Below are 21,777 nucleotides of genomic sequence, written 5' to 3'. Positions count from 1 at the left end.
ATGCTCATGGAACGAGTGGCGAATACTTTACCTTTCTATTCTCCAAATGTTTCTCATATTCTTCAACCTCTCGGGGGTCTTTCTCCTTCGTGTTCATCCTCACGGAGAAAAATTCCCCTTCTTCAGATCCCCAAACGGAACAATCCACATGATGATCGCCATTTACATATCAAATTGACATTCCTAATTGGAGCTTATTATTTTGAAAAGTTCATTATATGTCTGTCCTTCACTAAACAGACTCCGACGAATGTCTGCGAAACACTCTTTAAAAAAATTATTTAAAAAAATTATTTATTTAAAAAAGTTAAACATTTTAATTTCCAATGTATTAATTAAGCACATTTTTTAAAAAAAAAACTTACTAGTATTGTCGAGTAAGCAGGGTTTAGTTGATAGCTGCAAAGACATATTCAGATATTTCGATTCGAACTCAGGATCATTTACATTTAAAGTATGTAAGAGTTTAGCCACGAAATTACTTAACAAGTAAATAAATAGACTAGTCTCCTATGTTAAATAAGTGTGTGTTTAGTTTTGCATGAAAAATTTGATTTTAAATTAATAGATTTTGTAAAATAAATTTTAATTTAATGTTATGTTATGTTTGGATATATTCATACGAAAAAGTAAATTGAATGATAATTTTAGTGTGAAAATTGCATTATATAGTCGGCAACTATAAATTCTCCTCTAGGTTATTTAAAAAGTAAAAATCAATTTTACACTTTATAATCAATTTTTTCATCGAAAATTGAAAGAATAGTGTTAGTAACAAACTCTTTAACATACATATTTCAATAGATACTCTTTTATTGGTTGAAATTCATATGAGTCCAATAAAAAATTATAGATCCCACATAAATTTTAACCAATTAAAAAAGTGTATTAAAATATGAAGTACGTTAAAGAGTGTGTTGCTAAGACCATCATTGTGTAGTACATATTAGCTACTTGTGGTACTTATTAGGTACTATCATTGGAGTACACTGTACCACTCATTTGAGTACCAATTAATTAGGTTCTAAAATAAGAAAACTCTCTCTCCTCTTGACCCAACTTATTTTTAATTAAAATATTCTTTTCATGGGACTCACTTTATTTTATATATTCAATTTGATATTTACACAAAAACACAATTTGTTTTTTGTACATTACAAAAGCACAATTTTTTAATAGGTGAGCTCATCTTCAACTTCAACATGATCTTGTCGAACATATTTAGCAACGTTTTGGGCATTATGATCAACAAAATTAATTGTTTTTGAAATTATGTAATGTTATTTTAAATTATTTTTTAATTATGTAATTCTTAAAATTTGACAATATTATTTTAAATTAAATTTCGAATTTTAATTATTTTTTCTAATTATAAAAAAAAAATAGTACATATATACCAATTTATATTATAAAATAGATAATTAAATAATAAGTTATTGTAATGATGTGAAGTTATTGATGAGATCCATTTTAGAATTTTTTAAGAAGTGTTAGGTTGGAGGGCTTAAGTACCTATTAAATACTATTATTAAAAAATAATAAATTAGTGATGTGTCAATGTGAGACCTATTTAAATACTCGAATTTAAAGTTCTTCGTTGTGGATGCTCTAACACTTCTTAAATTGAAATCAAACAGACAATAAGAATTAAAAACTAATCTCTTACAAATCTAAACAATAAAACAAAGAGAACTAATTGCGTCAACAAAAGAAAAGAAAAGGAACTAATCTATCCTCATAAATATGTGTCTATACATTGAATTGAACATGGACAAGAGTACAAGACTCGTAAGTGATTCGAGCATGTATCAAATTATTGATTAGATTAAATGCATTTTGAATAGAGTTTATTCTGTTTGGTAAGATCATATTTTAGCTTATATTATATGATTAAAAAATGTCTATTATTTTATAAACGTTTTTTAAAAAGAGCTAATAATTTATTTTACTAACTTATAATTTAATTTTTAGATGTTATTTCAAGTAACTTTATGAGTTTATGGTTAATTATTTTTTCATTTAATTTTACTGCTATCATCTTACTTGGAAAAAATTAAATATTAATTAAACATATATTTTTTATGATATTTCATATTTACAAGTTAGTTCAACTGTAAATTTTACCAAACACTACAAATTAACTAGCTTATTCGCTATAACCTAAAAGCTAGATTATAAGTTATTCGCTATAAGTTTATCCGTTATAAACCAATTTATCAGTTATCCAATAATTTTTACCAAAAAAAATCTATGTTTAGAAGTATTGTTTATCGAGTCTATTTTAAGTTTCGTGCGAGCTCTCACAATTTTATCCTCGGTAAGTAAACTAGACCGATGATCAAAATAGTATGGTACAAAAATACAACAAATAAGACCATGCATGTAACTGATGATCACTCTTAACTTAAATTTACTCTCTCTATCTAAGAAAAACAAAAATTCCAAATTACAAGAAAAAATATTAATATTTTATCATTTTTAAGATTTATTTTTACTTATTTTCATGAAATTAAAAACAAATTATTTTTAATTTACTCTCTTTACTCTTTTTCCGTAATCAATAACCATTATAAATTTTATTTAAATCTTCCCATAAAATTTATTTTAAAAAAAATACAAAATTATACTTTAAATTAATTATATTAGCCCCACAATGCCAAAAGGTACACAAAATGTACATATTTTTGCCCCTGGTAAAGTGTCATACTCATAACACCTAAAAAGATAATAATCACGAATTTCTTTTTACTAATTCAACATGGCAATAATCAATTGCTAAAAAATGAAATGATACGTTTTTGACCCGCTTTAACGGTGTTTTCATTGCTTTTCCTATTTCGTTCTTTGTGTTTATTTAAAATAAAAATGAATTTCATTTCCACTTTTTAATATAGAAATGATTATATTTTTCCAATTTTGCCTCTTAATATGTATATTATTTTCAAAATATTATAGTAGTATTTCACTTTACATATGACGGTGAGAAATACACCAATAATTAATGAAAAATATTAATTTAATAAAGAGTTAAAGGATATATATCATGTAAAACAATTTTACATCATCTAATAAAAATTAATTAATTTGTCGCACATCAACTTTATATATATAGTAATATAGCAATTTTAAAGTTAATTGCGTGATGTGAAAGAATAATGATTTATTATTATATGTTAATGTAAAATTATTTTACATGATTTATTAAACTTTTTAATAAAAGTTACATGTGTTTTTGAAAATATCATTACATTTGTTGTAAAAAGTAGTATAAACCGAATTTATTTTAAAACAGGAGTAAATATGATGGTGAGGCATTGGCAAGGGAGTTTCCTTTAATTTTCTCCACAAAATACCAGCAGACTTTTCTTCAACTCTAAAATACATCTTAATTAATTAATTGCGTCTCATGCATAGACAATTATCGACATATAAATTGACTCTCATAGGTTCACATGTTTCATAATATGCCATTAAGTCTTGAAAGTTGACATGGATCCTGGATAAAGATGCCACGGTTAAGATAATGTTTGGATAAATATTTGTCACGTAAACACAATAGAAGAATTCTTTCTTTTTCATTTTTTACATAAAAAAACCATTTTAATTCTTTTTTTTTTCACTTGAAAAATATTAATTAATATTTATATTTTTGTAAGTCTTTTACGCTGAAGATAATATTATTCGAGATACAAACTCTCATATGAGATTTAGATATTAGTTCTGTGAAGAATTGCCTTGAGAAATGATGAAATGATGAACCACGAAGTTTGTATCACGCGGGGGGCATGGCATGTTGGCGCGTGGTGTTATTACGGAGTGAGGTTGGGGCAGACTCTGTTGCAGTCACGCGCGGCGTAGCTTCCCTCACGCGCGGCGTAATTGCGGGAATGTGTTTGGAGCAGGCTCTGGTGCCGGTCACGCGCGGCGTAGCGTTCTTCACGCGCGACGTGACCGCAGGTAACATATATACTCTGTTTTTCTGCAACCAGCCGCCAGCATGATGAAGAGAGAGAAAAAAAAGTGAATTTTTAGGGTTCTTCAACATCATTGAGGCTAGATAATTAGAGTGTGTTTCTCTTGGGTATTATCTAGGGATTAGAACTCATCTCTTTCATCTTGTAAACATTATCTTTGAAATCTCTTGGTCACGGGAAGAGATTTGGGAAAATGGTAGATTTAGGGAAACACTAAATCTTGTAACTCTTTGGTTTGTATCTCTTTGTAATCAAGAAGGAAGTTTGATAGTGGAACGGAGAGCTGCTCTCTCCCCCAGACTAGGTCTATTTTGGACCGAACTGGGTAAACAATTTTCGTGTCTCTTTTATCGCTTTTATTTCACTTTGTGTTTATTGCTTATTCCATAAGTTAGTTTTGGTTGCTTAATCGTTTTGCTCCACACACTTGAGTTATTCATTGGTGTGATTTTACGACGAATTCACAACAAGTTCGTTGTATTATAATTGTCTAAGAGATTGAATTACACGCAGTCGGGTTGTATGTAGTTACTTATTTTAAACCGTTTAATTAAGATCAACATTTTAGATTTTGAGATAGTTTTTTTTATTATTTTTGTTTGATATAAAATTTTGAGATGACATTTCAACCGTCCGATCAAAATCGAACGGCCTAATTTGTTGACTGTATGACTGCACCATCCATATTTTGACTACACAGAATCCAAGTTCAATTGTCTAATCTAATACTTCATCCGGTCCTTAATATAAGAGAAATTTGACTTTTTATATTCATTAAAAATCTAATGTATGTACTCCATATTATTGACTAGATACATTGTATTTTATTTTAATTAATTGAAAAATAAAAAATATTAATAAGTGTAAAGAAAACGTTGAATTATTTATGGATCAAAGATTGTCTTCCTTTGAATATATCTATCTATAATAAATATCTTAGGCTAAGCATATATATATATGAAATGCCGACATATGAAATGAAACTCACTTTTTGTTATGAAATGAGGGCATTTTGGTAATCTGAGATGGTCTGCCCATGCTTGGTGGATTGCTTAAGCATGTCTAGATGGTTGTTAGTTCATTCATTAATTAATTATAATGTAAGTTAATTTAATTGTATTAACAAGCTCCCGTTTCCACTTCACTACGTACCAATCGCTAACTACAAAGCTTGTAATTGCAACCATAAAAGGTGACATGCAAGCTAGGAATCTGCTACTGGTTTTAACAAGAATAGAAAGTAAAAGAAACAATTGATCTTTAAAATTGTTTTTTGTTTTTTAAATGATCTTTAAATTGTTAGTATCCAATAATTTGGCGTTGAGAAGTCTCGAGGAGTGTGGGAGAAAACAAATCCAAATACTATTGAACCACAAGATTGTAAGATGCCGGATGTTACATCTCCATCTAAAATTTTAAGACTTTATGTATATAAGTCATTTTTCTTTATTCGATATATTTTTTCATTTATAGCTAATGTGAGACTTAACCATTTTCAAGAATTTAACATTTGATCTATCAAATTTGTAAAATAATAATAATAGTTCTTTAAAATAAAATACGACAATGTAGTTAATATGTATATTTTATGTATAAATGCATGTAGCTAATACGAGAGTAGTTCATATAAAGAGCAACACTTCCTTTGGCACAAATTTTTGAGCACAAGATTTAGGCACACACGAATAAAAAAATTAAAAAAAAATAAAATTGTCACATCAAATATATTATTTTAACCATTTTTACTTTACTTTTTGTATATCTTGTGAGATGCCTAACAACAAATATTTAGATTTGTGCCCAAAGAAGTATTTCTCGTAGTTCATATATGTGCATACGAAGGATATTTTATAGACTCTCTAGCTATAGTAGTAAATTTTGACTTTTCAAATACTCAATAATATTAATTCTGACTTTATTTGGAAAAAAATAAGTATATATATATATATATATAGAGGATGTATACTATGAGAATGGTAAAGATATATGAGAATATGAGAATGAATGACAACCATTAGATTTAAATGAAGGAGTAGGATTAGAATCATATGATTGTAATGTGGCATTATCATTCCATTCAATTTTCTCTCTCCTCCAGTATCACAATTCTTGAGCGCGTTGCTTCTTCTTTCGGTTGTCTCTCAAGCTCTTTCACCTTTCCGGCCGCCGTATCCTTCTTTTCAGTTCCGGCGGCGGGTCTTCTTGCTCTGTCACCAGCGTTTTCTCGTTTTAGGCCGCCGTCTTTCTGCTTCGTTTACGATCTCTCTCTGTCTCCAGCTTTTTCGCCACGTCGTTCTCCTTTCCTTTTCGTGAGCACCTCAGGCGATGCCATTTTCGTTCTCCGGCCTACCACACAGTCATCATCCTTTACCTGTCCCCTTTTCTTTTATCAATTTCCGATCTGTGTTCCTTTTCCTTTCTACTTCACCCTTGACTTCATATTGGGTTTAGGGATTCTGGGTGGAAAATTTTATCATTTTAATTTATTTGATTTTTATGTGTTTAAAATTGATATGAGGGATGTTGTAAAAAAAATTGATGAGGGATGCTTGTTAATATTCCAATAATTATACACAGTTTGTTGTTATGATAAACTCAATAATCTGTTAAAAAAACAAATTTTAAGTATATTCTATTTCATGAGAGACCTTGCAAGTTGAATGAGATTCATATTGTTAGTAGATTGAACCAGCATCGATTGTTTAGTTTGTTATTGGATAAATCAAATTTGGGTGGAAATTGCAGATGAGAATAAATCGAAGAAGATGAAAAGCATTTAAGAGAAATAATTGACTAGTGTTGAGGCATGTGTGTTGCTTTTAATCTTGACCTTTGAATTTTAATCAAAGGGTTAATAATTATTCTCACCATTCTCATATAACTTTGTCATTCTCATGTGATACATCCTCTATATATATATATATATATATATATATATATATATATATATATATATATATATATATATATATATATATATACAACAATGATTTGGGTCTCCCTAAAAACATAATAAATTGGGTCTAATTGGTAAAAAAAATAAATTAAACTCCTTAACATATACAATAATAAGTCCAAAATTTGACTCTTTACATATGAAAAAATTTCGACCGAAACTAAAAATCCATTTTGATACTAATTCTCATTGTTAAACAGTTGTAAAAATTTCGTTATAATAAACAATAAATATATTATTATTAATAATCGGTCACTACACAAGACGAATAGAGATCTAAAAAACAGAATTACATCATAATAACATTGTATATTTAGATGGACATAGTATTTTTTTTTTTTGTCTAAAATAAATAGTTATGTTTAGTGGAGAAACTGAGACAAGTTTGTTTGCGATAAATAAATATACCACCCACATGCACAAAGACCATGTATTATTATTATTAGACACCATGATGCCAAATTACCAATAATACGTTACATCATGATACCAATTTAGGCAAATAGATATTAGATCAAATTGTATATAATTACATAGAATATAGACTTAGAGGAATTAAATCAAGAGAATATAAATGTTTGAATCGTACATGAAACAGTGACCCCTCCAAGTCCAACCATAATATATCTCCCATAGTTTGTCACCACTGACCACCCCAAAACAAAGGGCTTTACCTATATATATTGTCTCTTTCTTTTTTGTTTGTTTTCTTAAGAAAATATGTTTAGATCAATAGAGTTTTGGAGACTCATCCGGACTAAGACAAACTTAAGTCGATTTTAAACATACCTGACAAATATTTAAAAATTAGTCAATAACGTGGTAATTCTTACATTGAAAGTGATAATTAAACTCATATTTTTATGAATTATAAGTTAACTCTTTATCATCTGAATCAATTTCCATCGTTTGATTTATTTAATTTTTATTTTTTATTTATCTTAGAGATAGTGGAATCTCCACATATAAAAAATCACTTTGTCTCCTTTCATTTTCTTTTGTTCCCAATAATATTTTCAAAGGTTCAATCATTTTTCATTACCACCAATGAGACTTGAGACTTGAAACTTCCTTCTAGGACCAAAACACATGCACACACCCAAAATTCAAAAACAACACCTAATTTAGGTGTCATTGTCCTTCAAGAGTTGATAGTTTTGAATTAAAGAGTCCCAACTATTTGGTTCATTGTTGCTGCCAGCCACAATCATTTCTTACTTTTCTTTTTCCACTTTGCATGTGAAACATGCACTTATTTACTGTAACCTAGTGTACTACTAATAATTTGTTTTCATCTTGTTCTGTTCTATTACGAAATTATTATTTATACGGATCAAACCTAATTACATTAAATTTTCATAATCCCTATTTACATATCCTGCAGCTTTTTCCCTTGTCTTCTTATGCAATCACAGAGTTTCTTTTAAAATTGGATCATCTTCTTTTAACTCTTCTTCTTAAACTTTGATAATTTTATTATTTCTTAATGAAAATTAAGAGAGATAAAGAATTACAAGAAATTTTTTAGAGAAATATATTGAAGAAGAGGAGGTTAAGAGTAATATATGTGAACAGTTTAAATATGAGTTTATAAGTCGACTTAGTACGATTGAGTTAAGTTCAACATCCAATTATAAGATGGTATCGGTGCCTTCTCTAAAATTTTGTTGGATCACCTGCTATCATATTTCCACCATCGGATCACCTACTATTTATATTCACACACTAATTTGGGCATAAAAATATATATGTGTTAAGAGTCTCACACCATATGCGAGACGGGTGTGAAATTTTTTTTATATTTTTGTCAGCTGAACTATAAATTGTAGAATCTATTACACTTCTTTTGGTCCCTCTGATTTTATATTTTTTAAAAGGTAGAGTCACTAGTTAAGAAAACAAAAATAAATAAATTTACATTAAAAATAAATTATTTTTTTTATATTCTTAAAAAGTAAACACAAGTTTCAAAACTTTTTATTATATCTAGTTCTTAATTTAACTAATTTCTCAAGAACACAAGAGACACTAGTTGGTATTTTTGTTTTAAAAATGATCCCTGTGTGCATCGTGACACTGAACTCAAATTTATTGAAAAGGTTTTGGAGTAAACAGGCACTTTGATTTCTGAAAGTGACACTCGCTGTCATAATAGTCCCCGAATCATCAAAAAACAATTTAAAATTCCTGAAAGTGACTTCCGTTAGTCAGAATAGTCTCTGACGTTGATAGTGCTGACGTGGTTGTTTGATAGTGTTGGCAACAATTATGAAAATGATGACAAGTTCAAGAGAGATGTAAGCTCAACATTTATGAATAATTTATAAATGTGCAGACATCAGTTCAATTTAGAGTACTAGATCAATTTTCAAAAAATAAAGATTGTGTAGACACTTGACATGAGCACAAATGCACAATGCATGGAAGGCCATGCTACTCTGCTGCCTTATATCCTACTTTACCTTATTCATCGGGTTCAAATTTCAAACCCCATATCGCATTGCACTTTGTATTTTGTTGATTTGGTGAATAATAACATTGTTTTCTATAGTTTTAAATGATTCTAAACTTGCATTAAACTTTAGGTGTGTGGCTGTGGGGTTGATTTTGACATTGTTTTCTCTAGTTTAATCATTATTGTAGAATCATTGATTTGGTAGTATTAATTTTTTGATGATTTTGTTTTGGAGAGAGATAGAGTAATGAATCCTTTCTGTAGTACCTGATTTGTTTTGCAGAGAGAAAGAGAGTGTAATGGGAGTATACACTTCACGCTGTAGGTAAAGGATTAATATTACTATTAATGTAAATAACAAGTTGCCCGTCTAGCTCAGTTGGTAGAGCGCAAGGCTCTTAACCTTGTGGTCGTGGGTTCGAGCCCCACGGTGGGCGAAATCCTTTTTATTTTTTTTAGTTGTTTCGTTTGTTGTTTGTTCATCAAATGACAATCAATCAATTTTACTAGACAAACCAAACTGTCTGTTTCATAATCAAAAGCATGTTATGCACCAAACAGACAATTCATTCATTTTTTCTATGATGTGTTTCTGCCATTGTACTACCACTTCTAGCTCCTTTTATCAATAGGCATATATGATATATGAATGAACATAATTCACACAAGTGAAGGAATATACACAAATTCATTTCAATAAAAAAAAACGAGTGCTTTTGGAAGACTCTTTAAGGACTTTAAACAGTAGTAAGTTTTTAAGAAAATTTTATGAAAAGTTGTAAAGTCAATGCATTGGAAGGTGAACTATTTAACGTTTTAAACAAAATGTTTCTTTAATTAAAATCCTTAAAGAGTGTCTGGAACATTTATTAGCAAAACCTCTGAGTAAACAGCCATTTTGATCCCTGAAAATGGCAATCGTTGTCATAATAGTCCCCGAATCATCAAAAAAACAATTTAAAATCCCTGAAAGTGACTTCCGTTAGTCAGAATAGTTAGTTTATGTCAAAAAAAACGTTTGATAGTGCTGATGTGGCCATTTTGTTGACTTTGTTGACCAATACGTGTCATTTTTTAAATAAAAAAAAAAATGATGCCACGTAGGCTGAGACCAAATTGAAGGTAAAAAATTCAAAAAGGTAGATGGGTGGTTTTTTTTTTGACAGTAGATTGATGGTTATATCTTCTATTTGGTCCATTTCACTTTTTTAAACACATTTCATCTCACCCTTCCTCAAAGTGACAAAGTCAAACCGTCACTATCTTCTTCATCAATCACCCTTCCTCCATTATTACTGGTTATTAAGTTCATCGGTTTGTTCATCATCATCGAGCAAGCCTACAATTTCGACAAAACAAGGTAAAGTTTTTCGTCAATCTATTCTATTTTTCGTCACAATGTTGGGTTTGGTGGTTTCTTAAGTTTTTTTTTTTGTTCCCTCGAAAGCACATTTTTTAAGTTTATAGTGTGTTAGTGTCTATGGTTGTTAACAATGTTGTCATTTTAGATTTTTTTTATACTTGTGTTTCTTTTTGTTTAATGATGTTGTAGAAGTGTATTTGTGGCTGTTTAGTTATATTCTATAGTTGTATTTTAAGATTGGGAATTTTTTTAGGGTTTCATAAAAATGTAATGTACTTTGGCGTAAAGTTTTTTTACACATGCATCTAATAATATGTTGCCACATCAATTAATGAAAGTGACACATCGTGTTCTTAAACACAATACATGATGTATTGGTATATTATTTAATGCATGTGTAAAATAACTCCACATCGACGGTATATATAAATTAAATTCTTTATTATTCTAATATATGTTGGTTGGTGTAAATGAAATCTCAGTTAGTAATGTTATGCTTTTTAAACCACTTGAGTAATGTTTAAATTACACCGTGTGTTCCGAATATTTGGCTAGAGTATTATCAACATTTTGAAGTGCTTTTTTGCTTCGTAGTGAATTGGTAATGATATTCATATCAATACATTGTTCATTGCAGAGATTTTGTGGTGGTTTGTGCTTCAACAATGGCTGATGAATCGGGAAAAGCTGTTTCAAATGATTCTTTCAACTCAAAAGAAGTTGAGAAGCCTCAGATTCGTTAGGCGGTCTCGGCATCTTCATTTCTTGGAGCACTGGACAACCCACTAAAGCAGGAGGAAATGACTGGCAAACAAAAACTTATATATATCAAGCAAAGCGGATGGGGAGGAGTTGGACTTCAGCCAAAGCATTTGCTGTTATGGGCTTTGTATTCTCAGCTGCCGAGGTGTCTTGTTGAGAAGGTGCGAGCTAAACATGACATCGGAAATACAGTTTTTGCTGGATGTACTACTGGAGGTGCTATATCAGCTAAAGGTAACCAACCCTCGTTTTCATTCATTTTCTGTCATGACAGTTTACTTCCCCAACGCACCATTCCATTAAATATATTGGATTTGCCTTCAGAAATTTCTTAAATTTATATTACATCACATAACATAACTAGTTTGTTTACAGTCAATCAAGACCTACAGTAGTCGGAGGTAAAATGTCTCAAGGATGTGATGTTTCTCCCCAAGATATAAGCACATTTCAAAACTTAAGCATGCAGGTCCCATCAACTGATGCAAGCTTGATCAAATGCAGGTCACACTTACACGATTGCCCCATGTAGCTGCAAAGTCAAAACAATATATATTCTACATTCTCACCCAACCTTTTCTACACAGACGATGTTAGACTATGCTTCAGCCATCGTAATATACACGAGTCACTATTCAAAGAAGTTTCTGTATCAAAAATTTGGTTCCATGGGCTCTGCATCAAATTGATGGAACGAGAAATTAATTTTAATGCATCAGAAAACAAACATATGTTAGTAACATAACACCACTGACCTGCTTTCAATGTAGGGCGTTGTTGACAATTCAGGTCCATGTTTCCATTGACCATCGTTTTGCTTGCATCTCTTTTAGTCATCATCTTTGAGGCGCTCAGAGAGCCTTCAACTGAAGGGTGAGAAAAAATAAATATAACTAGTACTAATTAATTAAGACAAAAAATCAGAATATATTACTAGCTCAAAAGACTACCTGGCAGCTACACATTATTAGAATTTAATCAGTATTGGAAAGAATTGAATAATGCAAGTAATTTTGCTAAAATTTCCCGACTTTACGAATATCTTGTTTGCATTGACTAATCAAACATGTTACTACACCCACGTACCTTGCCATTCCCATACCACTTTTGATTCACCCTTCACCAACTTTGGATAGCGATCTACACGAGAATCTTCTTGAACCAATTCTTCTACCTATAATCCAATTAAAGTTTTTATAAACACAACCATTTATTTATTTCATTGTAAAAACCCATCATAATAATTCTAGCTGTAACCTCGATCAACAAACACATTGTAAAAATCCATTGAAACATTCAACTTAAGTTACAAGACAAAGTGATTTCGTAACAGCAAGTCAGCAATTCTACAGATAGTTGGGGGGTCAACGATTACACCCTTCACCAATTAACATGTGCAATAAGGAAAGAAAGATTCACCGAGCTAAGTTGATTGACAGGGATATGCCATTACAAAACACAACTTAATACTCACTAATACACTCAAGAAAGGAACAATGACTATTTTTAAGTTGAAGGTTAAATAAAAGGCAAAGCAGCATAGTGAGAAAAAATGAGCCAAGGAAAAGTTTTGACTGTGAAAATCAGCCAAGACCAAACTGAAGCACCGAGTTAACTAATGGGGTAAACTGAATCAGTTTGATATGTTTTGCTATTTCATTAATTCTTATTACAACAATAAAGGATAATCAAGCTGGAAATTCAGAAATAACCTCATAATTACCTTTTTCCATAATAAAGGGTCCTTCCTTTCTCTTGGTAAAAGCAGGTGATCCCGTAACCTAGAAGCAACAACCCAGGGTTCACATTCACCATTTACACTCTTTGATGTCAAGGCGTTCTCTTCAAGTATTTCACAGACCTATAACATCAGCAACAATGAAGGTTTAAGACAGAGGTTGAATCAGAATAAAGCAACAATGGTGATCCATAAATATAAAAAAGACAGGGAAAGTAAAATGTTTTACTCCTATACTCTATACTATATTATGCATATCATGTTCAATTAAATACACGCGCACACACACACACACACACATATCCCACTATACCTTGTTGTAAAGCTCCTCAACTCGTCTCGACATGCGTAGCTTTCGACGGACATTCCAGAACAAAATTGTGCATCCTACAAGCTGTTTAATATTGGTAGTGTTAACATGCTTACTCATTGATAATAGACATACGTACGTACACACTTATGTAATATATTTAACAAAAAGGTACCATAGCACAAATGGGCAAAACAACTAGAATATGTTCTGTGATCCACTGACTTAAGCGGCAGGCGTATGGCTTGTAATGCTCCACTAGCAAGTCCGGACACTTGAATTCCTTCATCCTATATGAGACATAAATAACATCTTAAGCAGAAGTCTTGGCCTCGTAGTAAACAAATGACTAAAGGTAAAAACTAAAAAGCAAGAGAAGGTGACATACCCATGAGAGTTTAACCTCATCTCCAGTAGTTTATCCATAGTATCAAATGCCTTTTGTTTTGTATAATTATAAAGTGCATTACCCTCTTTGACATTTCCCGCATGCTCAAAATAATTCCACAAATCATCGTCATGAACCTGAGATGAGAACACAAACGGGGAATTTGAAACCAACAACAGAAAAACTCGAGCGGTAACAAAGTACATCCAAACATACAATAAATACAAGTAAACATCACAATCCAAGTGTTATACTTAAAAGTAAAAAAACTAACCCAAATTGATCCAGTTCCAGAGCACAACAATCGAGCATATTCTCCACAGAGGTGACGCTCCACCGTCTCCACCTGATGTCAAACCATACAGAAACATATTGCCAATGAGAATGATAAACAATAAAATAAAAAATAAAAAACAATGAAAACTAATTAAACTACAACAAATCAAATTGAAATTGTTGGAAACATACAATTTTTCGAGCTGATTCATTGATATCTCCATCTTCTACACACAAGTTACCATGCTTTTGGTAACCATTCAAACATTCCAATTTGCCATCAATGCACTCTCCATTACTTGGACAAGGTTCACAATTATCTGTATCCTACCAAATTAAACAAACAACAAAATTATGCACATCATTTTATTATTTGGTCAAGTAAGTAGTCTAGTGGCTAAATTTCACCTTTTTTTTGTGACAAAAAATTTCACCTTATTATAAGGTGAATAAGTGGGGTGTTCGGGATTCAAACCCTGGCCCCTGCATATAGCAATATCATGGAGTGTGCTCTTCCGCTTGACGCGAAAATCTCTGATGATACTAATGAATCAATGCAATTGTGTGTGTCTGAATTCTTAAGCATGTCATTTCAAAATATACATAAAAAAAATAAATAAATAAATAAACCTAGAGATGCAGCGCAATGAAATTCAAAATGCAAGTGAATTTGGGGAGAGAGAGAGAGAGACTGACCGGGAAAGAAATCGAGAGAATTGTCGCAGAAGGGTTTGGTAGTAGTTGGATGAAGGAGGGCGGTGAAAAGGAGATTGGAAGTCCAAGCAACTAAGGATGCGACGGCGAGGACGAGGATGAGTCTGGGAAATTCGTGCTTGGACGGAAACAAAGTTGGTGGTGGTTCTTTATGGATTATTGGTATTGATGATTTCGATTTCACCGAAGCTCCTCCTCCTCCTGAACTTTTCTCAGTTCGCCGATTCATCACTGTAGTACTGAGAGAAGTAACTCAGAATTTCACTTCTTTTCTAGTCGTTGAGACGAGGGAGAAGAAATAAGGGACCGGACCGGAAAATAATTCCGTTGTATTATTCTAAAATTTGTGTCTGAGGAGAATGGTTTTCTTTATGGAAATTATTTTTGAGTTTTTTTTATACAGAACTAATAAGTGGGTCCTTTATCATTTTTGCAACTAGTATCCGGACCCGTGCTTGGCACGGGCACGGGTAAAATGAGATTACAAAAAATAAAATTTTAATATTATAATTTTCATAATTCTCAAATAAAAAGAATGAAATAAAAAAAAAAGGATCTCGTATTAGTCAACAAAAAAAAATATGATACCATATTAATATATAAATATAGTTCCTGTGTAAATCACAATGTAAAAATATAGACTCGTGTGTACACTTTAAAAAAAAAGCCCCCCAAACAAAAAAAAAAGTTAAATTCGATAGTAAAATAAATATGAAACAAAAATACCCTAAAGAAATTATCAAAATATATTTTATATTAGTTAATTTTCACATCAATATCCTCCGAATATAATAAATATAGAACCTCGTATAAATTATAAATAAAAAATATGTCTTAGTGTTAATATATGAACAAACATACAATCCCTAAATTAATATATTTTTTAGGTATTAACCATCTTGTTCACAAGGGAAGAATTCTTTGATAATTCAGAGTTCGATCGCCGGGTAAGTATATCCCCTAAATAATACATGTGCAAAATTCTCACATAAATAAAAATAGGTTCCCATATTAATATAAAAATATAAATATATAGTCATATACATCAACAACAAAAATAGGTCATATGTAAATAAAAAAAAAAAAAAAGAACATGGTCCCCATAAAAAATACAAAAAGATAGGTTCATGAATAAAAGTATAAAATCCCGTATAAAAGTTTTAAAATAAAATTATATAACCACGATAAAAATTATAACATATAAATAAATAAAAAGTAGGAAAATTATATTCTCTTTCTCCTCTTTGTTATTGGTCTTCTCTAAATAAATAAAAAATTAATACAGAAAATAATCTTAACCTAATCAAATCAAATCAATTTTGTCCACTATTAGAAAAGAATATCATTATCCGTCAAGTTCAATCACAACCATTTTGGTCTTAATTCATTCATTTTTTAGCGTCTCTATACATATGCAAATAAAATATAATAAATGATTAAATCCAATATAAAACATCACATATTTAGAAATTACCGATAGAAAATATATGTTTCACCTAAAACTATATAAGCAGCATGATTTGAAAAGATATGTTGCATGAAAAATAATACATGAGGATAAAAATAAAAAATAAGAACACAAAGAAAAATATAAAGAACCAAGGAAAATAGATAGGATTCTTATTTTATTCCTCCCACCACTCGATACACCATGGAGTATCATATTTAGAAATACAAAGTAAGTTTTCAAGCAAAAAAAAAAACATAGTCTTGTTCAATGAATTTGAATATAATTTTTTCCCCTCTTTCTACTGATGAGCCTCATATGGATGAGTAATCCTTGAAAAGACCAGATTCCTGTAAAATGAAAGAAGAGAAAAATAAAAGCCTCCGTTATAATAAGATAGTGACATTAAAATAGAAGAGAAAAATAAAAGCCTCCGTTATAATAAGATAGTGACATTAAAATAGAATAGCATGATTACCTGTACAATAAAAAAGTATAGAGTAATTTATGTTTCACTAATTCAACTCATTCAATACTTCATTGCAATCTTGTATCCTTCTTTTGCTAAGCAAATCAAATAGAAAATGAGAAAAGTAGTAGGATTTAGAAAAAGTTATGTTTTCTTATCTACAAATCAATAAAAATGACAAAATTATTATTATTTTTTTTTTTTGATAAGCAAAAAAATGAATTATAAGGAGTACAAGGGGTACTCAACCCTTACAATTCAGAATAGATCACTTTAGATGCGTTGAAAACAATCTAAAGGATTATTACGCCATTCAGAAAAAACTTATTATTAACAATACTAAAAAAAAATACAAATCAGAAGATTAATTAGGGTATTCGTGTAATGAAACCAAACAATAACCAAAATGAATACCATTCAAAAATAAATAAATAAATAAATAAACCAAAACATTAAAATAGTTAAAAAAAAATGGAATTATAAAGATCATACGTGAAGTAAAAGAGAAAGAAGAAGAACTTGAATATAGGAGGAAGAAAATACCGACCAATGTTGAAATTTTGTGTAGCTCTATTAGAAACAGACTATTTATAGATGTAAAATAATAAATTAAAAGGTAATAATAAATCATGAATTAATTTGATTGAATAAAAAATTAAACCGTTGCCTTAATTATGACCACAAATTATGAATAGAGTCAACAATTATATTTTTTTTATATAATGTAGATAATGTAGATGGATACGGCACATAGACAACCGTTGTATTTTAAAGTACAACATAATTTCCATAAGTGATACTATACCTTAATTATTTTAATGCTAATTGTGATCGTATACATTTATTAACGCATTCATATAAAACGCGTTTTTAGTGCTAACTTATTTCTACGAAAGTTTCTAATTTCTGATAATGCTAAGCACGTGTAAAAATGAATTTGTAGAGTTATATTGAATTATAAATAATATATTTTAATATATTTTACTTTAAACCAAAAAAACTTATATTTACTTGAGATTGACATGAATTAAAAAAAGTCTAGTGTATCAATATATGAATAGAAATAGAAATATAGACTACAATATAAATAACAAAAAAATTATTCTTGTATTAATATTTAAGCAGAAATATAGGCTCCCGTTGAAATTAAAAATGTATTCTCCCTATTAATATATGACTAAAAATATAGATCCCGTAAAAATTATAAAATAAATAGGTCTTCATATTAATATATGAGTAAAAATATAGATCTAAGTATAAATTATAAAGTTGTAAAAAAAAAAAGAAGTATAAATTATAAATAAAAAAGTCGTATTAATGCATAAGTAGAAATATATGTTCTCGTACAATGTTTGTGTTTCAAATTCAAAATACGTAAAATTGGCAATTGTCATAAAAACTTAATTTGAGTTTGACACAAATTTATGTTTTCACGTTAAATTCATTGATTTGTTGCCTTAAATGATTTCAAATTGTTGACTAATTTACCATTGCCAAGGCATGGTGATTTAACAAATATAGAATCCTTTGATCTACTTTAATATGAAAATTAATTTTAATATGAGAATTAATTTTCAAAATCACATGAGAAGAGAATCGTTTTCATGATGCCATGTGTACATCAGACCTTGTAAAATAGGTCTCAAATAATATATTAATAGATAGTACTATTTTAAGTGATATGATCAAATTAATACGTAGAAGTACCAAAACAAAATATGGTATAACATCTCATCTTTTTACCGGATCCTGTATCTGAAATATACAATAAAAACAATTTTAGTATTTTAGATAATATTCATAAATAAGTCCATATAATATTCACCGTAAAAAAAAAGGTCCATATAGTATTCGATTGTCATAAAAATATGTATAAAAATTAGTACAAATAAGCCATGAAATGTAGGCAGAAGAAAATGCTCATATACATTCACACAAAAGAGGTGAAGAAAAAAATAGAGTAACTCAGGATCATGTAGTTGAAACAAAAATAAAAATATATTGGATCTTAATGACTAATGCATATAATAGTTTAATTCACACTAAACTATTATCAATTACCCTATGATAGATCTTCCGTTGCATGTTTTTTGGTTACACATTCCGTTGTCATGTCGGTCGTTGATCGATTTTAACCTGAAACTTTGAAAATTCTAATAAAAGATCAAATAAACAAACAAACTCAAAAGAAAGAGAGAAAAAACAAAAAATTAACACACAAAAAATCAATATAGATAGAATTAATAAGCATGAAGAAAAAATGAAAATCGATAAAGTAAGATAAATATTTTGTGACAAATATTTACAACTAGTATGAACACCCGTGCCAAGCACGGGCTACAAATTTGTCTGAATGTTTTTTTTAATAGGTTTAATAAATATTGTGTTATTTACGTATTATTATTTTATTTTATTATTATTTTATTTTATAATTAATTTTTTCCATAAACTAAAAGTTTATTAAAAAAGGAAAATAGAAAATGGGGACATGGCTTTCAGCCCCTTTTGTATCCAAAAAAAATAATATGGGGACATAGACATAACTCAGGGAAAGAAATAAAAATAGAGTAGACATAAATCGAACCGTCGATTTTTCCCTTTTCCGCTTCGTTGATTTTCCTCCAATTTTTTGGTTGGTTGTTTGGTTTTGTAGTTTCCAGCCCAATTTATATCATACATAGGTCTAGTTTCCGATTCAACCGGTCAAACTACAAAGTTAGCAATCACTTTTATTTCCTTCTCAAATATAAAAGTGACATGTCTTTAATATTTTATAAACATCACCCTGTATATATGTTACATATTAAACGTGTTAGCAAAATTATGTTAAAAATAAAAAATGGAAACTTATCATAATCAAATAGCCATGTGTTTTACATGTATAGGGATGTCAACAGGATAAAGATTGAGCGGAGAGTACATCATCACTTCCTTCTCCACCATCTAAAAAGATCCGATCATCCCCATCTACATTCCCATTTTAGGGAATATTCTTTCGCATCTTCATCCCCATAGATCCCCACAGTTCACACGGGACACATCAACATTAAAAAAAAAGCCTTAATTGCACGTTTGATTCCCTTATTTTAAAATTAAACTTTTTGGTCCCTCTATTTTCACATTTTTTACAATTTTGGTCATAACTCATATTTTTTGCCCTAAAAGTGACGATTTTTTTGTCAGAAGCGGTGAATTTTGATTTTAAATGTGATATTTCATCTTTAGATTTAATGTTGGAGAATATAAATCACCTTTTAGGATGCCAAAAATCACCATTCTTAGAAAAAACAAAATATGGGTTGAGACAAAAGTTGCAACAAATATGAGGCGGAGTCTTCAAAGGGTGGGGGATAGAATCATGTCCCCATCTCCAAACCTCCATTAGGGGGACTTTCTCCCCCATTCCCGCGAGAGAAAAATTCGCGTCTTTGGAACCGCAAATAGAAAAATCTCCACGGGAATTCCTGCACGGGATAAAAACGTGAATAATAAAATTAGAAACACAATTAATAATTGAATATAAAACAAATATATTTTAGAATTGATTTTGAAATTTGACTTCTCTAATGTGAATAATATTAATCGTGGTAAACTCACTTTATTTAAGTATATAATTTAGAAGGACAACATCAACATAAAAATATTACACAATAAGTAGAAGCAACTAACACAATTTTAAATGCATGACATTTTTAGTGAAGATTTTGTTTTGAAAGTTTGAACCGAATAAAAATAGACCCCCCCGTATAAATTAGCAACGAAAAGGTCATCATATTAATATATATATATATATTAATGAGTTAGAAATATAAGTCATGTATTAATCTATGAGTAAAAATAATATATGCTCTCATATAAATTACAAACAAAAATGAGTAAAACTATAGCCACCCGTATAATTTTTTTTAAAAAAAGCCTCCAAACAAACAAAAAAGTTAAATTAGTCTTATAATATCTATAGTAAAATAAACATGAAACATAAATAAATTAAAGAAATTTCCCGAATATAGCTTATATTATTTAATTGTACACATAAATACCCTCCAAATAAAATAAAAGTAGATCATCACATAAATTATTAAAAAATTCAATGTATTAATATATGAGTAAAAATAGAGGCCCCGTATAAATTAAAAAAAAAATCTATATAAATATTACAGGGGTAAATCAAAACTCGTCCAAATTGCAAGGGGGTAAACACCTTTTATCCCTAAAAAAAAACCTCAATTCTAGCAATTTTTTAAGCAAAATTGTTGATCAAGTCTTCATATTATATATTTTTCAAATGATAATCATTGTCAATTGCTATCAATACTAAGTCATTAACTCTTTTTTGTAACATAATAGAGCAGCAGTAAAACTTCATGTTAAAATCTACTACTATTTTTTATTTTTTTAAATCAATCTCTTTATTTTGTTAGAGACCTATTACCATGTAAATTTTTTTTGAGGCCCCCAAAAATTGGAGGCCCGGCTGCGTAGCTCACCCTGCACTTGTGCAGGGCCGACCTTGATATGACTATAAGTATCGGTCTCATATAAATTACAATAAAATAAAATAAGCCTTGCATTAATATATGACTAAAAAAAAATAGGATAAAAAAAAAATATAAGTCATCATAGTAATATATGTATGAGTATAAATATATGTTTTGTTTAATTTTTTTTAAAAAAAGGGTGTCGTATTAATATGAGTATAAATATAGATCATATATAAATTCATTCATTTTATTTCCTTAATATAATTTATAATAATTTTTTGTTTAAAATAAAAACTTAAACTTGTTTTTTGTTAAAAAAAAAGATATCCTGCAAGTAAAAATAATTTATTCGAGTTTTCAAATTATTTTAATTTGTAATAATAATGATTTGAATTTGAATTATTTCCTTTTTAAATATGCAACTTAAATGAAATATTATATTTG

General features: G+C 29.4%; 1 protein-coding gene, 1 long non-coding RNA gene, 1 other non-coding gene and 1 pseudogene across 4 annotated transcripts; 2 read left to right on the top strand and 2 right to left on the bottom strand.

The window, feature by feature from the left end:
- The first annotated feature begins 9,749 nt into the window (after positions 1 to 9,749).
- On the top strand, positions 9,750 to 9,822 carry TRNAK-CUU. The gene has a single exon. It is a non-coding gene; the product is annotated as a tRNA-Lys (tRNA).
- Positions 9,823 to 11,413: 1,591 nt separating this feature from the next.
- LOC123905233 lies at positions 11,414 to 11,845 on the top strand (annotated as a pseudogene).
- On the bottom strand, positions 11,830 to 15,314 carry LOC123910021. Its single transcript, XM_045961042.1, has 10 exons — positions 14,919 to 15,314; positions 14,415 to 14,542; positions 14,221 to 14,292; positions 13,947 to 14,083; positions 13,734 to 13,848; positions 13,562 to 13,642; positions 13,234 to 13,371; positions 12,597 to 12,684; positions 12,266 to 12,376; positions 11,830 to 12,185 (listed from the first exon to the last, which is right to left on the bottom strand). Exons 1-10 carry the CDS (start codon positions 15,163 to 15,165, stop codon positions 12,163 to 12,165), a joined length of 1,140 nt encoding a protein of 379 aa, XP_045816998.1. The 5' UTR covers positions 15,166 to 15,314; the 3' UTR covers positions 11,830 to 12,162.
- A 1,324-nt stretch (positions 15,315 to 16,638) lies between these two features.
- LOC123909663 lies at positions 16,639 to 19,096 on the bottom strand. Of its 2 annotated transcripts, none has more exons than XR_006809984.1 (3): positions 18,914 to 19,096; positions 16,862 to 16,947; positions 16,639 to 16,733 (listed from the first exon to the last, which is right to left on the bottom strand). It is a non-coding gene; the product is annotated as an uncharacterized LOC123909663 (long non-coding RNA). The 2 variants fall into 2 exon arrangements; XR_006809985.1 differs by lacking the exon at positions 18,914 to 19,096 and adding an exon at positions 17,345 to 17,395.
- Positions 19,097 to 21,777: the final 2,681 nt, after the last annotated feature.

This window comes from Trifolium pratense, linkage group LG2 (assembly GCF_020283565.1).
Source record: "Trifolium pratense cultivar HEN17-A07 linkage group LG2, ARS_RC_1.1, whole genome shotgun sequence".
NCBI lineage: Eukaryota > Viridiplantae > Streptophyta > Magnoliopsida > Fabales > Fabaceae > Trifolium > Trifolium pratense.
The sequence above is the reverse complement of the archived record's forward strand: the minus strand, read 5'-3'. Positions and strand labels throughout refer to the sequence as shown.

Excerpts from the sequence above, each read along its gene's own strand:
- LOC123910021 (XM_045961042.1), bottom strand. The coding sequence starts at position 15,165 with ATGAATCGGCGAACTGAGAAAAGTTCAGGAGGAGGAGGAGCTTCGGTG. Across the intron at positions 14,293-14,414 it reads ATGAATCAGCTCGAAAAATT|GTGGAGACGGTGGAGCGTCA; the intron begins GTATGTTTCCAA and ends GTTTGACATCAG. Across the intron at positions 13,849-13,946 it reads ATGAGGTTAAACTCTCATGG|GATGAAGGAATTCAAGTGTC; the intron begins GTATGTCACCTT and ends TGTCTCATATAG.